We start from the raw sequence: 16,657 nt of genomic DNA, 5'->3' as shown, positions 1-16,657 counted from the left end.
AAATAAGGAGTAAGGGATGAAGAGCTTGAAGTCCTGTGATACGCCCCGTGATACGCCCCAATGCACTTGAGTGTCATTTGCATATTATTATTATTATTTATTATTATAGCGCCATCAATTCCATGGCGCTTTACATGTGAAAGGGGTACACATAATAGGGACAAGTACAATAATCATAAACAATACAAGGCACAGACAGGTACAGAAGGATAAAGGTCTCTGCCCGTGAGGGCTCACAGTCTACAAGGGATAGGTGAGGATACAGTAGGTGAGGATAGAGCTGGTTGTGCGGCACTATATCAGACTGAGGCTTACGGCAGGTTGTAGGCTTGTCGGAAGAGGTGGGTCTTCAGGTTTCTTTTGAAGCTTGTCAAGGTAGGCGAGAGTCTGGTGTGTTGTGGCAGAGCATTCCAGAGTATGGGGGAGGCACGGGAGAAATCTTGGATGCGATGGTGGGAAGAGGAGATGAGAGGGGAGTAGAGAAGGAGATCTTGTGAGGATCGAAGGTTACGTGCAGGTAAGTACCGGGAGACTAGGTCAGAGATGTAGGGAGGAGACAGGTTGTGAATGGCTTTGTAGGTCATGGTTAGGGTTTTGAACTGGAGTCGTTGGGCAATGGGAAGCCAGTGAAGGGATTGGCAGAGAGGAGAGGTCGGGGAGTAGCGGGGGACAGGTGGATTAGCCGGGCAGCATAGTTTAGAATAGATTGTAGGGGTGCGAGACTGTTAGAAGAGAGGCCACAGAGCAGGAGGTTGCAATAATCCAGGCGGGAGATAATAAGGGCATGTACTAGGGTTTTTGTAGCTTCTTGGGAAAGGAATGTACGGATCCGGGAAATATTTTTGCGTTGGAGGCAGCAGGAGGTGAAGAGGGCTTGGATGTGTGGCTTGAAGGAGAGATCAGAGTCTAGGATTACTCCCAGGCAGCGAGCACGTGGGACTGGGGAAAGGGAGCAGCCATTGACATTGATGGATATGTCAGGTGGGGGAGTTGAGTGATGAGGAGGAAAGCATATAACTTCAACATCATATTTCTCAGCAGTGGATTGAAAGATTTCTATAAGAAAGGTATCGATTTACTCAGCGGAAGAGCAGCTATACAGCCATATCATTCACTAGAAACTTCCCTGACACAATGTCTTTGGGTGAGCCGAAATGTTCCTGGTAGAAAATAAAACAATGCAGGTACCGTAACAGAGGAGCTGGGCACTACCATAAAGGAGGACGCACATACATGTCATACACATGATCCCACCTGGAATGTCTCGGAAATGCTTGATGCATTTGTGCATGGTTTTATATGACTCCATTACATTCTTTTCCAGCTGCTCCGCATCGATGGTAGAAAGCGGGTCGTTCATCCAGCTCTCGTACCATCGCATCCAGTCCGAGACGGTGGTCCATAAGTCTCGGAAGGGCTGGAAGTCTTTAACCAGTCTTAAAAGCTTGTCATACTGTCAGACAAGAAAAATGGGGCCAATTACTATAAAATATGTGACCCTTATGTGGGTGGAGCTTTTAATGACATTATAGGATGATGAAGAGAACTTACGTTGGTGACCGGGAGGCCGAAGAGCCTCTCCCTGTTGTTGTAGAGCTGAGCCTGCTGCTGGGACTCTTTAAGTTGCTTGTGAACCCTTCGGACCTCGTTGGCAATTTCGTGGGCGCGATTTATATCGACGTGGGTGGAGAATCCGGCGACCACCATCTAGGAACAAAAGATTAAAGAGAAATTCTGAAAAATATTTTATCGATAGAATATGGCCAAGGACACACAGCGCGTAAAACAGGCCGAGTGGAATGCAATAAAAAATTGCTAAAAAATGTTACTCTATGGGGCCACTTCCATCTGCGATTTTTTTTGTCTCAGCCCTAATCGGACCGAAAAAACTGTTGCAGCATGCTGTGGGTGTAATCTGATCTGTATTCACTCGCACCCATACAAATCTATGGGTGCGAGTCAAACATTGCACTGCACTCGGATGACACTGGAGTGCAGAGCGATAATCACATCAGCTGATAATGCAGGAGATAGAGAGTTAATCCCTCGCTCTCCTCCACAGTGGTGATCCAATCGCAGGATCAGATCACAGTATAATGACAGAGCCGGCCGATATTCTGATGGTCTTGATCCCCCTTCCGTCAACCCAGAATCCATGTATTGATGATTTCTGGTAACTCCATCACATATCACATCATAGGTTTCATTACTTCCATTGGGGAATGTGCCAACCTGTAAGCTGTCCAGTTTCTCCAAGAAATTGTTCTGGTCCATGACTTGGATTTTGCGGAACCTCTCCTCATCTTCCAGGTGCTGCTCTCGGATGGTTTCCATAGTTGTGAGTATCTTCTGAGGCCAGGCGATGACGGCCCACCTATTGATGGAGGAATATGAGGAGTTCAGTACAGGAGTTGTATCCTTTCCATATGCCTTATCATAAAGGAGACACTCACTTAGCACTGAAGTCATCCTGGGACAAGCTGAAGAAGAAGTCGTCAATCACCTCGTAATCTCCAAGAATTTTTGCTATATGTTCCTAAAGATGGAAACAAAAGAAGGGAATTTTGTTTACTTACCGTAAATTCCTTTTCTTCTAGCTCCAATTGGGAGACCCAGACAATTGGGTGTATAGCTTATGCCTCCGGAGGCCACACAAAGTATTACACTAAAAGTGTAAAGCCCCTCCCCTTCTGCCTATACACCCCCCGTGCATCACGAGCTCCTCAGTTTTGGTGCAAAAGCAAGAAGGAGGAAAAAATTATAAATTGGTTTAAAGTAAATTCAATCCGAAGGAATATCGGAGAACTGAAACCATTCAGCATGAACAACATGTGTACACAAAAAAACAGGGGCGGGTGCTGGGTCTCCCAATTGGAGCTAGAAGAAAAGGAATTTACGGTAAGTAAACAAAATTCCCTTCTTCTTTGTCGCTCCATTGGGAGACCCAGACAATTGGGACGTCCAAAAGCAGTCCCTGGGTGGGTAAAATAATACCTCAAAATAGAGCCGTAAACGGCTCCGTCCTACAGGTGGGCAACCGCCGCCTGAAGGACTCGCCTACCTAGGCTGGCATCTGCCGAAGCATAGGTATGCACCTGATAGTGTTTCGTGAAAGTGTGCAGGCTCGACCAGGTAGCCGCCTGACACACCTGCTGAGCCGTAGCCTGGTGCCGCAAGGCCCAGGACGCCCCCACGGCCCTGGTAGAATGGGCCTTCAGCCCTGAGGGAACCGGAAGCCCCGAGGAACGATAAGCTTCGAGAATTGGTTCCTTGATCCACCGAGCCAGGGTTGATTTGGAAGCTTGTGACCCTTTACGCTGGCCAGCGACAAGGACAAAGAGTGCATCCGAGCGGCGCAGGGGCGCCGTACGAGAAATGTAGAATCTGAGTGCTCTCACCAGATCTAACAAGTGCAAATCCTTTTCACATTGGTGAACTGGATGAGGACAAAAAGAGGGTAAGGAGATATCCTGATTGAGATGAAAGGGGGATACCACCTTAGGGAGAAATTCCGGAACCGGATGCAGAACCACCTTGTCCTGGTGAAACACCAGGAAAGGGGCTTTGCACGACAACGCTGCTAGCTCAGACACTCTCCGAAGTGAAGTGACTGCTACTAGGAAGACCACTTTCTGCGAAAGGCGTGAGAGAGAAATATCCCTCATTGGCTCGAACGGTGGTTTCTGAAGAGCCATCAGCACCCTGTTCAGATCCCAGGGTTCTAACGGACGCTTGTAAGGAGGGACGATGTGACAAACCCCCTGCAGGAACGTGCGTACCTGTGGAAGTCTGGCTAGGCACTTCTGGAAAAACACAGAGAGCGCTGAGACTTGTCCCTTAAGGGAGCCGAGCGACAAACCCTTTTCCAATCCGGATTGAAGGAAGGACAGAAAAGTGGGCAAGGCAAATCGCCAGGGAGAAAAACCCTGAGCAGAGCACCACGACAGGAATATCTTCCACGTCCTGTGGTAGATCTTGGCGGACGTTGGTTTCCTAGCCTGTCTCATAGTGGCAATGACCTCTTGGGATAACCCTGAAGACGCTAGGATCCAGGACTCAATGGCCACACAGTCAGGTTGAGGGCCGCAGAATTCAGATGGAAAAACGGCCCTTGAGACAGCAAGTCTGGTCGGTCTGGTAGTGCCCACGGTTGGCCGACCGTGAGATGCCACAGATCCGGGTACCACGACCTCCTCGGCCAGTCTGGAGCGACGAGGATGGCGCGGCGGCAGTCGGCCCTGATCTTGCGTAACACTCTGGGCAACAGTGCCAGAGGAGGAAACACTTAAGGGAGTTGAAACTGCGACCAATCCTGAACTAAGGCGTCTGCCGCCAGAGCTCTGTGATCTTGAGACCGTGCCATGAATGTCGGGACCTTGTTGTTGTGCCGGGACGCCATTAGGTCGACGTCCGGCATGCCCCAGCGGCAACAGATCTCCTGAAACACGTCCGGGTGAAGGGACCATTCCCCTGCGTCCATGCCCTGGCGACTGAGAAAGTCTGCTTCCCAGTTTTCTACGCCCGGGATGTGAACTGCGGATATGGTGGAGGCTGTGGCTTCCACCCACAGCAGAATCCGCCGGACTTCCTGGAAGGCTTGCCGACTGCGTGTCCCGCCTTGGTGGTTGATGTATGCCACCGCTGTGGAGTTGTCCGACTGAATTCGGATCTGTTTGCCTTCCAGCCACGGCTGGAACGCCTTTAGGGCAAGATACACTGCCCTTATCTCCAGAACATTGATCTGAAGGGAGGACTCTGTCTGAGTCCAAGTACCCTGAGCCCTGTGGTGGAGAAAGACCGCTCCCCACCCTGACAGGCTCGTGTCCGTCGTGACCACCGCCCAGGGTGGGGGCAGGAAGGATTTCCCCTTCGACAGAGAAGTGGGGAGAAGCCACCACTGAAGGGAAGCCTTGGCTGCCCACGAAAGGGAGACGTTCCTGTCGAGGGACGTCGACTTCCTGTCCCATTTGCGGACAATGTCCCATTGAAGTGGGCGCAGATGAAACTGCGCAAAAGGAACTGCCTCCATTGCTGCTACCATCTTCCCTAGGAAGTGCATGAGGCGCCTCAGGGGGTGTGACTGGCCTTGAAGGAGAGATTGCACCCCTGTCTGTAGTGAACGCTGTTTGTCCAGCGGAAGCTTCACTATCGCTGAGAGAGTATGAAACTCCATGCCAAGATATGTCAGTGATTGGGCCGGTGTCAGATTTGACTTTGGAAAATTGATGATCCACCCGAAACTCTGGAGAGTCTCCAGAGCAATGTTCAGGCTGTGTTGGCATGCCCCTTGAGAGGGTGCCTTGACAAGCAGATCGTCTAAGTAAGGGATCACCGAGTGTCCCTGAGAGTGTAGGATTGCCACCACTGTTGCCATAACCTTGGTGAAGACCCGTGGGGCTGTCGCCAGGCCGAAAGGCAGTGCCACGAACTGAAGGTGTTCGTCCCCTATGGCGAAACGCAGGAAGCGCTGATGCTCTGGTGCAATCGGTACGTGGAGATAAGCATCTTTGATGTCGATTGATGCTAGGAAATCTCCTTGGGACATTGAGGCGATGACGGAGCGGAGCGATTCCATCCGGAACCGCCTGGTTTTTACGTGTTTGTTGAGCAGTTTTAGGTCCAGAACAGGACGGAAGGATCCGTCCTTTTTTGGCACCACGAACAAGTTGGAGTAAAAACCGTGACCCCGTTGCTGAAGAGGAACAGGGATCACCACTCCTTCCGCCTTCAGAGTGCACGCCGCCTGCAGAAGAGCATCGGCTCTCTCGGGGGGCGGAGATGTTCTGAAGAAACGAGTCGGAGGACGAGAGCTGAACTCTATCCTGTAACCTTGAGATAGAATGTCTCTCACCCATCGGTCTTTTACCTGTGGCAGCCAGGCGTCGCAAAAGCGGGAGAGCCTGCCACCGATCGAGGATGCGGTTTGAGGAGGCCGAAAGTCATGAGGAGGCCGCTTTGGGAGCGGTTCCTCCGGCGGTCTTTTTAGGACATGACTTAGACCGCCATGAATCGGAGTTCCTCTGATCTTTCTGAGGCCTTTTGGACGAGGAGAATTGAGACCTGCCCGCGGTCCGAAAGGACCGAAACCTCGATTGTACCTTCCGTGGCTGAGGTCTGTTTGGTTTGGACTGGGGTAAGGATAAGTCCTTTCCCTTGGATTGTTTAATGATTTCATCCAATCGCTCACCAAACAAGCGGTCGCCAGACAATGGCAAACCGGTTAGGAACTTTTTGGAAGCAGAGTCTGCCTTCCATTCACGTAGCCACATGGCCCTGCGGACTACCACCGAATTGGCGGATGCTACCGCCGTACGGCTCGCAGAGTCCAGGATAGCATTAATGGCGTAGGACGCAAACGCCGACGCCTGAGAGGTTAAGGACACCACTTGCGGGGCAGATGTACGTGTGACTGTATTAATCTGCGCCTGACAAGCTGAGATAGCTTGGAGTGCCCATACGGCTGCGAATGCTGGAGCAAAAGACGCGCCGATAGCTTCATAGATGGATTTCAACCATAGTTCCATCTGTCTGTCAGTGGCATCTTTGAGCGAAGCCCCATCTTCCACTGCAACTATGGATCTAGCCGCCAGTCTGGAGATTGGAGGATCCACCTTAGGACACTGAGTCCAGCCCTTGACAACATCAGGGGGGAAAGGATAACGTGTATCCTTAAGGCGCTTGGAAAAACGCTTGTCTGGACAATCTCGGTTTTTCTGGACTGCCTCTCTGAAGTCAGAGTGATCCAGAAACGTACTCAATGTACGCTTGGGAAACCTGAAACGGAATTTCTCCTGAGAAGCTGACTCCTCAATTGTAGGAGCTGGGGGAGAAATATCCAACACCTGATTGATGGTCGCTATAAGGTCATTCACTACGGCGTCACCTTCAGGTGTATCTAGGTTGAGAGCGGCTTCAGGATCAGAATCCTGATCTGTTACCTCCGCTTCATCCTCCAGAGAGTCCTCCTGCTGAGACCCTGAACAGTGTGATGAGGTGGAGGGAATTTCCCAGCGAGCCTGCTTAGGGGGCCTGGGACTGCGGTCCGTGTCAGAGACCTCACCCTGGGACCTATGGGTCACCCCAGGGGCACTTTGCTGTTCCAATTGAGGGGGACCTGGGGTCAAAGATTGAACAGTGCCCGGGGCCTGAATCACCGGTCTGGACTGTAAGGCTTCTAGTATTTTAGCAGACCATTTATCCATACTCTCAGACAGTTTGTCAGCAAAAGCTGCAAACTCCGTCCCTGTCACCTGGACAGTGGTAGCAGGTGGTTCCACCTGGGCCACCAGTAGCAGAGGCTCCGGCTGAGTAAGTGCCACAGGGGCCGAGCATTGCACACAATGAGGGTCAGTGGAACCTGCCGGTAGTATAGCTGCACATGAGGTACAGGTTGCAAAGTACGCCTGTGCTTTGGCACCCTTGCTTTTTGCGGACGACATGCTGTTGTCTCCTCTGAGAACAATCCAGGAGGGTATATAGCCAAAAATCAACAGAGCGACCGTACAGTGCAAATGTATAGCCTATAAGCCTATATATATATATATATATACACTTCGGCACTCAGTGGGGCCAGCACCACAGGTGCTGCTTACCGACCGCTCAGAGCGGTTGTGTGATCACCAGATTCCCTGCCTGGGTCTCCCTGTGTTGTCTCTCCTCTCCAGCGTCTGAATCGCTGACAGGAATGGCTGCCGGCGTTCTGTGGGGAGAAGGGGACCGTGGGCGTGCCCAAGAAAGTGCGGGAATCTAGTGCCCCAGTGTACTGAGTGAGGGGGGAGGAGGATACTAATGTATGCTCCAGCCCTCAGCGCTGACGATCTGTGCAGCGTCCCGCCCTTCCCCTGACTGGCAGGCCTGTGGGCGGGCATATGCGATACTAGGCCGCAGAAGCCGGGGACTAAAGTTATAAGCGTGGCCGGCAATAAGCGCGGCCGCGCGGTAGTCCCCGGCGCACTAACACACCCAGCAGTGCTGCAATGTGTATGGCACAAGCGCTCCATGCGCGGTCCCCACGGGGACACAGAGTACCTCACAGTAGCAGGGCCTTGTCCCTGACGATACCCGGCTCCTATCCAGCAGATTCCCCAGGGGCTGCGGAGGGAGCACGGTCCCCGTGCCTGGAGACCGATTCGGATCCCACTTCACCCAGAGCCCATAAGGGATGGGGAAGGAAAACAGCATGTGGCTCCTGCCTGTGTACCCGCAATGGGTACCTCAACCTTAACAACACCGCCGACAAAGTGGGGTGAGAAGGGAGCATGCTGGGGGCCCTGTTATGGCCCTCTTTTCTTCCATCCGACCTAGTCAGCAGCTGCTGCTGACTAAGCTGTGGAGCTATGCGTGGATGTCAGCCTCCTTCGCACAAAGCATAAAAACTGAGGAGCCCGTGATGCACGGGGGGTGTATAGGCAGAAGGGGAGGGGCTTTACACTTTTAGTGTAATACTTTGTGTGGCCTCCGGAGGCATAAGCTATACACCCAATTGTCTGGGTCTCCCAATGGAGCGACAAAGAAATGCACATTACACCTGAATAATTGGATTTCTCAGGTTGCTGTCCGCTCTTTGTATACACGTAATTAACCAATTAGTTTTTTTTCCTTGCATTTTTAAGTCTTCTTTTATATTTGGGTTTTCATTTTTTTGTAAATATTGATTAAAAATATCCTGGATGGCAACGTGTCAGGTTTTAGATCGCGTTCTCCTTTCTGTTACAATTATTTTTCTATATACTGTATACACTATTTTGTATTGGGTGGAGCTGGAGTGTAACACTGTGTCCCTGCACGCCTTGCCTTCCTGCAGGGACACGCTCTGACTCACTGCCACGGCTGGGTCCCTGCAGACTGCCCGATGTCCCTGCCTCTCCTTCACGTGGTTTCTCCTCCCCTGCCTCCCAGAGACTGTGCACGCATCACAGCATCTCCGGGAACACTCCTAAGGAGTGCGCGCACGCCACTGCCCCTCTCTTACAGGGCCAGCATGCTACGCCCAGGAAGTGCCTCCCAGCCTATTGCTGAGAGGTAATTTAGGGCAAGCTCCCACTAGCGGAGTTGCCTGATGAACGCCCTAGTTTAGTTAGTCAGTGTCCAGTACTCCAGCTAGCTAGTTGTCAGGTCCACGTGTCTGTCCTGTCCGGTTGCTGCCAGTATCCATGCCCATCTGTCCCTCAGCCATTCAGGTGGCCCCTGCCACACCAGAGACTGTGCCTGTCCTTCCCGGCCGTACCCTCTGCATTGGACACTCCGGAGGTCCCAGCCTCATCGCTAGAGACTTTGTCTGTCTGCCCTGACCGTGCCATCTGCCTCTGCTACCCTCGTGGTCCTAGTCTACACTTGAGACCCAACCCTGTCTACTCTTGTGTCTGTCCCTTCCTGAGGGTCAGCTGCCACAGCCATGGTCCCTGCCTTGGGAGTAGCACCTGGTATTCGCCTTGCAGTGGGTGCGTAATCAAGCCCCTCCCCCTAAAAGGGCAGACCCTAGGTTCCCCTGTGGTCTAGAGGGTCCACTATTCTTGCTCGCTGCCTCATCCTTGGCTGTGAGCGTGACAGGCAGATTAGACTGGTGGAGGCTTTTTTTAGTTTTCCAATGGCGCTTCCCCTAAATAAGGTTATTTCTACAGTAAAATGTATTTTTGCAGGAAATTTCCCCCACAGCTTCTCCAGATTCCCAGCATTCCGTGATCATGTGATTCCTAAGACATTTTCCTGACATACACATACATACACTGCTCAGATTCAGCAAGATGTATACAGCGATCAGGAATGCAGAGATGTTAATAAACCAGCTCTGCCTTCTCTAAGAGGAGTCCGACTGTCTACTGTAAGGAGAGTCCATCAGCCGCCCTTCTGTTTCTGCAGCTGTATGATGGTGGCAAATCGTCAATATATCTCCAGCCCCTTTAATGATAAACTCTGCGGGGTACAGGACAGGATCGGATGATATTTGTAAATCTTTTACCTCTAGGGTCTTCATCTCCTCGGGTACCCCCTTCATCCACTCTCGGAGCTCGGTCAGCTCCTCCACGCTGTTTGGCTTCTCGTATAGTTTGCGACTGATGGCTCGGAACTGCTCCGAAATCTGGGAAAAGGAAAAACAGAAGCAGGAAAAAAAAAAGAGTTCTGCACCCTTAATGCAATAAAACAAAGCAAGGAAGGAGCCAGCAAAGGTATATAACCAGATATGAGCCTGAGAGCTAACTGCAACACAGCTCAGCATATAAATGGCCTTTACCTCCTCCACCTCCTTGTGCACGTTCTTAGCCAGTAGCTCCAGCAGGGCGTTACAAAGAGCCTTTCTCTTCCGAGACATATTCTGCTTCACCCCCTCTATACTGATCTGGAAGGGGCCGATGATGATGGAGTTGGGCAGAGCATGGTCCAGCCGCTCTTTCTCCAGAAGATGCTCCTCGGCCGCCTGTCTCACTTCTGCCGCTGTCGGGTTCTTTGCTTGGAGGGTTCTGTGGAAAAACCCATAATGTGGTTCTGTATTCGCTAATCAGACATGAAGAAGAATAGTACGGACATAACTCCGCATCAGCCATAAAGTAAGTGACCCCCATCTCTGAGCGGCCCGCCTCTGCCCTCACCTCATGTACGTCTCCACCTCTGTGTTGTTGAGCTCCAGGTATTTCTCGTATTGCTTTGTGTAGGCTCTCAGTGGTATCAGCGCTTTACATATGGCCGTGCGGATGTTGCTGCGCAGCTCCTCCACCGCGGGCTCGTGCAGGCCGACAGACTCCAGCAGCGGAGTGCCGCTGACAAAGAGGTCCTCCAACACAAACTTAAGGGGGGCAAATGTAAGGAGCAACAATTTGAGACTCATTTGTAGTAGTGTAGACAGCAAAGAGGATGTCAGGAATGTCATTAAATGAGGACGGGGCTGACAACCCTAACATAAGATATATAGACTGGTTGTCAGTAGTAATAGATGAGGAGCTGGTGGCAATGTGGTCTCATGTCTGATCACATGTCATCATATCAGTGATGTCATCAACAGGGGGCGGATCTGACAACCTGTCACATAGGATATACGGTCAGGTTGTCAGGTACAGGGGAAGGGCAATGACAACCTAATTATTCTGCCTTTAATACATCTGGCCTCACACCCTTCCTTCGCATTGCACTCACTTTCTCTAGTTGGGGGACGCTGTGAGTTGCCAGGATCCCTTTATCAAACAAAGTCATGAGCGAAGTCTCAAAGTTCTCCAGCGGAGTGCTGAAGTGTGCCCCAGAGCCGTCCAGCACCAGGTCCAGGAGAAATATCGGATTCTTCCGAGGTCTTCAATGGAAGGAAAAAAAAATGTAACAAAAATACATAACATCTGGCAGAAGTTGCCAAATATAAAGAGATCAAACCATCAGCAGAATAGTGAGTGCAGCTCTGGAGGATAGGTAACTCAGGATAAGTACAGGATAAGTAATGTAATGTATATACACAGTGACTGCACCAGCAGATTAGTGAGTGCAGCTCTGGAGTATAATACAGAAAGTAACTCAGGATCAGTAATATAATGGTAATGTATATACACAGTGACTCCACCAGCAGAATAGTGAGAGCAGCTCTGGAGTATAATACAGGGTGTAACTCAGGATACGTACAGGATAAGTAATGTAATGTATGTACACAGTGACTGCACCAGCAGAATAGTGAGTGCAGCTCCGGAGTATAATACAGGATGTAACTCAGGACCAGTACAGGATCATTAATGTAATCTATGTACACAGTGTCTGCACCAGCAGAATAGTGAGTGCAGCTCTGGAGTATAATACAGGATGTAACTCAAGACTAGTAAAGGATCAGTAATGTAATCTATGTACACAGTGACTGCAACAGCAGAATAGTGAGTGCAGCTCTGGAGTATAAGACATGATCAGTAATGTAATGTATGGACACAGTGACTGCACCAGCAGAATAGTGAGTGCAGCTCCGGAGTATAATGCAGGATAAGTAATGCACACTATAAGTAGACACGTAGCTGTGGTACATGGAGTCTTACTTGTATGGGCTGTTAATGAGGTCTCCCCCCCAGTCCATCTCCTCAAGACATGATAAGACGCTATAACAGGCATCTAGTATGAACTGGGTGAAGCTGACGATGGAGTCTTGTACCAGGAAGCGCAGAGAGTCCTGCAGGTTAAACTTGATGAGCTCCATGAGTTGCCGCAGCTTGGACATGCCGTACACCTCCCAGTTACACTCGCTCAGGTCGTACCAGCCTTTCCCCACTTCTCTCAGGCTGCTGCGCACGGCGTTCTTCAGGGTGCTAACCCAGCTGTCCTTCAGGAACAACTGGACCTAGACAAAGAGAAAAAAGGACATTCAAAAGCACAGTCTATTGATGATGACTCTTGGGGGCCTCTCGACTCCACCTATTTATACATATTTAGTGAAAAATTCTAGATGAAACATCTTAAAGGGATGGTTCAGTTCTCCTTATATAAAGTTTGATTATGACTTTTTGTTACTGTTTTTAAGATCTCCTTTTGTGAAATAATGGAACATTTCTGTCACAGGTGTGTCACGGGTGACAGACAGTCCTGTGGTGTCTGGCTATAGAAGGTCACAGCGTTTGGCTACACAAACTGCTCCCTATCTATTATTCCTGCTTTGTGTGTTTGGTATCTTATGTATCTCCTCTGCTTGGAGTTCATCCCTTTCCTTTTAGGACCCTGCGGAGTTCCTCACCCTTTCAGGAGTTTCCATCAGCACTCCTGTTCATTCTGGTCTGTGCTTGTGATAGGGCTAACGCCCTACAGATCCTGAGTGCAAGCAGTCGGCTTGCAATCATCCGGAGTAACTTTATTTCTTTTTGTATTTTTTCCTTTGTTTGTTATCCCTGTGTGTCCTAGTGGGTTTAGCTCCTAGTGGAGTTGACGAAGAGCTCATCCCATCCGTTCCCTACTTAGGTCTCAGATCAGGGTCAGCCTAGGGCAAGGTAGCCTGCCTGGTGCATAGGTACAGAACCTATCTAGGGTAGTGAGGGAACCAGTGGTAGGCTTGGTCAGGGGTCACCATCGCCCCCTTCCCTAGACACAGAGTCTCCCTTCCCTTTCGCTGGGTAGTTCCCTGTACCTGGTGTGACAATTTCATTGTTAAGGATTCAGCAGCTGGAGTCCTGCACTCACTACATCTTGCCCACATTGCTGTGGTTTTTTTTGGGATGAACGGATCAGATACGCTGTAGCAAAACCTGTACCTAAAAGTCGGATTCTCAGCTTTGGGTATAAACAATGAATACACCATTCACTGACAGCAAACCCTGCATTGAGGTAGAGCAAGAGCTAATAGCATCTAGATCCTGCTGCAGGTTCAGTGTCTGCACGCATCTCGATTGCACTGCAGTGCATTGTGGTTTAGTGCACAAGTCACAGCTATTAGTATTGTGACGGCAGCTCTGGCTGTGACTAGAGGGTAGGACATGATGTCGAGCTGGATCGGTGCTGTGTGTGTGATGATGAAGAATATATAGAGAAGACTTTACCTGGGAGAAGGCCTGAGACTGCGTCTGCTCGAACTCCTCCAGACGCACGCACTTGGTCAGGGTGGAATGAAACAGAGACATGGAAGACGCCTTGTTGCATTCGGTTCGCACTTTACAGAGGGAGGTGATGACCTCGGACCTGGTCAGGAGGGTGGTGAATGTGAACGCCGCCCGGTTTTTGATGAATGGATATTTGGGAATATCAATTAGTCCTGAGATGAAGAAGAGAAATGGATGTGACTGGTGCCAAAAGCTGAAAAACCTGTACAGACCTGGTGCATTTCACAGCTGAAGGGTTGTTACAATGTATTAGTTTACAACCATCCTCCGTGGGCTAAACACAGCGATAGCGCAGGTCTCTGAACGGAGCTGAGACTTTGTAACAATGTGTCAATTTTGTGCGTAATCTATAAACTTCGAGTGTATCATTATGAACGATGTGGTGTAAAAGGTGGAAAGAATATCACAAGACCAAAAAAATAAATGATAAATATGGGCAAAAGTGCACAAGAAAGTCGCACACGTGAGGTTCTGGGCCGGCAGAGCCCTGTGATCCTCTACCTTGGCTCGGGGTCTTGTCCTCAGCCTTGTCTGGGAGAGTGACGTAAGAAAACTTGTGAGGTTTGGAAGAGACGAGGTGGTCGAAAACGAGCTTGTTCATGGTGCGTTCGTAGTCCAGGCCGATCTCCATTTCCAGCTGTTCCAACTGAAGATGAACGCTGGGGAAATAACACAACATGTACCGCCACACTGATCATGACCGCAATATGGTGCAATGGGTCAGCAGTCACTCTCATAACTGTATGGACTCAGGACTAGTCGGACTAACTGGTGTCGGATAACAGGACTCTTACCGCGGTTCTGAGCCACATGTTGCAGTATATCACAAAAGTGAGTACACCCCTCCCATGTTTATAAATATTTTATTCTATCTTTTCATGGGGCAATACTGAAGATCTGACCCTGTGATACAGTGTACAGTGTCAGTGTGCAGCTCGTATAACAGTGTAAATGTGGTGCTCTCTAAAAAACTGAACACACAGCCTTTAATGTCTAAACCGCTGGAAAGAAAAGTGAGTACACCCCTAAGTGAAAATAGCCAAATTGTGTCAATATTTTGTGAATATTTTGTGTGGCCACTATAATTTTCAAGCACTGCCCTAACCCTCTTGGGTATGGAGTTCACTAGAGCTTCACAGGAGTCGCTGGATCCTCTTCCATCCTCCATGACAACATAATGGATCTGGTGGATGTTAGAGACCTCGCGCTCCTCCTTCCATTTGAGGAGGCCCCACAGATGGTCAATAGGGTTTAGGTCTGGAGACACTTGGCCAGTGCAGCACCTTTACCCACAGATACTTTAACAAGGTAGTGGTCGTCTTGGAGGCTTTTGGGGTCTTTAAACATGTTGGAATTCTGCCCTGCGGTCCAGTTTCAGAAGGGAGGGATCATGCACTGCTTCAGTATTTCACTGTACATGTTGGCATTCATGGTTCCCTCAATGAACTGTAGGTCCTCACTGCCGGCATCACTCATGTTGTCTCAAACCATGACACTCCCACCACCATGCCTGACTGTGGGCAGGATACACTTGTTTTTGTACTCCTCACCTGGTTGTCACCACACACGCGTGACACCATCTGAATCAAATAAGTTTCATCAGACCACAGGACATGGCACCAGTAAACCATGTCCTTAGTCTGCTTGTCTTCAACAAACTGTTTGCAGGGTTTCTTGTGCATCATCTTTAGAAGAGGCTTCCTTGTGGAACAACAGCCATGTAGACCAGCATGATGCAGTGTGCAGCGTATGGTCTGAGCACTGACAGGCGGACCCCCCCACCTCTGTAACCTCTGCAGCAATGCTGGCAGCACTCATACGTCTAGTTTTGAAAAGACGACCACTGGATATGACGCCGAGCACATGCACTCAACTTCTTTGGTCGACCATGGCGAGGCCTGTTCTGCGTGGAACCTGTCTTGTAAAACCGCTGTATGGTCTTGGCCACTAGTTTGCAGCTCAGTGTCAGGGTGGTGACAATCTTCTTATAGCCTCCGCCATCTTTATGTAGAGCAACAATTTTGTTTTTTAGATCCTCAGCGAATTCTTTGCCATGAGGAGCCATGTTGAACTTCCAGTGACCAGTATGAGAGAGTGTGTGCGAGATAACACCAAATGTAACACACTGATCCCCATTCACACCTGAGACCTTGTAACACTAATGAGTCACACGACACTGAGGAGGGACAATGGATAATTGGGCACAATTCAGCCATTTTCATTTAGGGGTGTACTTACTTTTGTTGCCAGCATTTAGACAGTAGCATTTAGTTGGTTTAGACATTAAGGGCTATGTGCTGAGTTATTTAGAGGACACTAAATTTACACTGTTACACAAGCTGCACACTGACACTGTACATTGTATCAAAGGGTCAGATCTTCAATGGTCCCATGAAAACATAAATATGAGGTGTACTAACTTTTCTGATATTCTGTATATGGGTCTACCTAACCCTACACTATATGATCACATGGTATATGGGGCTACCTAACCCTACACTATATGATCACATGGTATATGGGGCTACCTAACCCTACACTATATGATCACATGGTATATGGGGCTACCTAACCCTACATATATGATCACATGGTATATGGGGCTACCTAACCCTACACTATATGATCACATGGTATATGGGGCTACCTAACCCTACACTATATGATCACATGGTATATGGGGTTATCTAACTCTATACTATATGGTTACATGGAATATTGAACTGCCTAACCGTACACTATACGGTCACATGATATATGGAGCTACCTAACCCTATACTATATGATCCCATGGTATATGAGCCTACCTAACCCTACACAACATGGTCAAATAATATATGGGGCTATCTAGTCTCCCACTTTATGGTCACATGGAATATGGAGCTACCTAACCCTACACTATATGGTCACATAGTATATAGGGCTATTTAACCCTATACTACATGGTCACATGGTATATGGGGCTACCTACACGACATGGTCAAATAATTATGGTATATGGGGCTATCTAGTCTCACACTTTATGGTCACATGGTATATGGGGCTACCTAACCCTAAACTATATGGTCACATAGTAAATAGGGCTACTTAAACCTATACTATATGGTCACATGGTA

General features: G+C 49.3%; 1 protein-coding gene across 1 annotated transcript in view; it reads right to left on the bottom strand.

The window, feature by feature from the left end:
• DNAH1 (dynein axonemal heavy chain 1) overlaps positions 1 to 16,657 on the bottom strand; it is a 105,538-nt gene that overhangs the window by 77,970 nt on the left and 10,911 nt on the right. Inside the window, exons 9-19 of the mRNA XM_075321632.1 lie at positions 14,043 to 14,200; positions 13,482 to 13,693; positions 11,997 to 12,295; positions 11,128 to 11,278; positions 10,587 to 10,780; positions 10,232 to 10,457; positions 9,959 to 10,078; positions 2,454 to 2,536; positions 2,233 to 2,374; positions 1,552 to 1,707; positions 1,255 to 1,453 (exon numbers count right to left, since the gene is read on the bottom strand). Of these exons, the coding sequence (XP_075177747.1) occupies positions 1,255 to 1,453; positions 1,552 to 1,707; positions 2,233 to 2,374; positions 2,454 to 2,536; positions 9,959 to 10,078; positions 10,232 to 10,457; positions 10,587 to 10,780; positions 11,128 to 11,278; positions 11,997 to 12,295; positions 13,482 to 13,693; positions 14,043 to 14,200 (1,940 nt within the window). The remainder of the gene's footprint in view (positions 1 to 1,254; positions 1,454 to 1,551; positions 1,708 to 2,232; positions 2,375 to 2,453; positions 2,537 to 9,958; positions 10,079 to 10,231; positions 10,458 to 10,586; positions 10,781 to 11,127; positions 11,279 to 11,996; positions 12,296 to 13,481; positions 13,694 to 14,042; positions 14,201 to 16,657) is intronic.

The sequence above is a fragment of the Anomaloglossus baeobatrachus genome, chromosome 8, assembly GCF_048569485.1.
Source record: "Anomaloglossus baeobatrachus isolate aAnoBae1 chromosome 8, aAnoBae1.hap1, whole genome shotgun sequence".
In the NCBI taxonomy this organism is placed as follows: Eukaryota; Metazoa; Chordata; class Amphibia; order Anura; family Aromobatidae; genus Anomaloglossus; species Anomaloglossus baeobatrachus.
The sequence above is the reverse complement of the archived record's forward strand: the minus strand, read 5'-3'. Positions and strand labels throughout refer to the sequence as shown.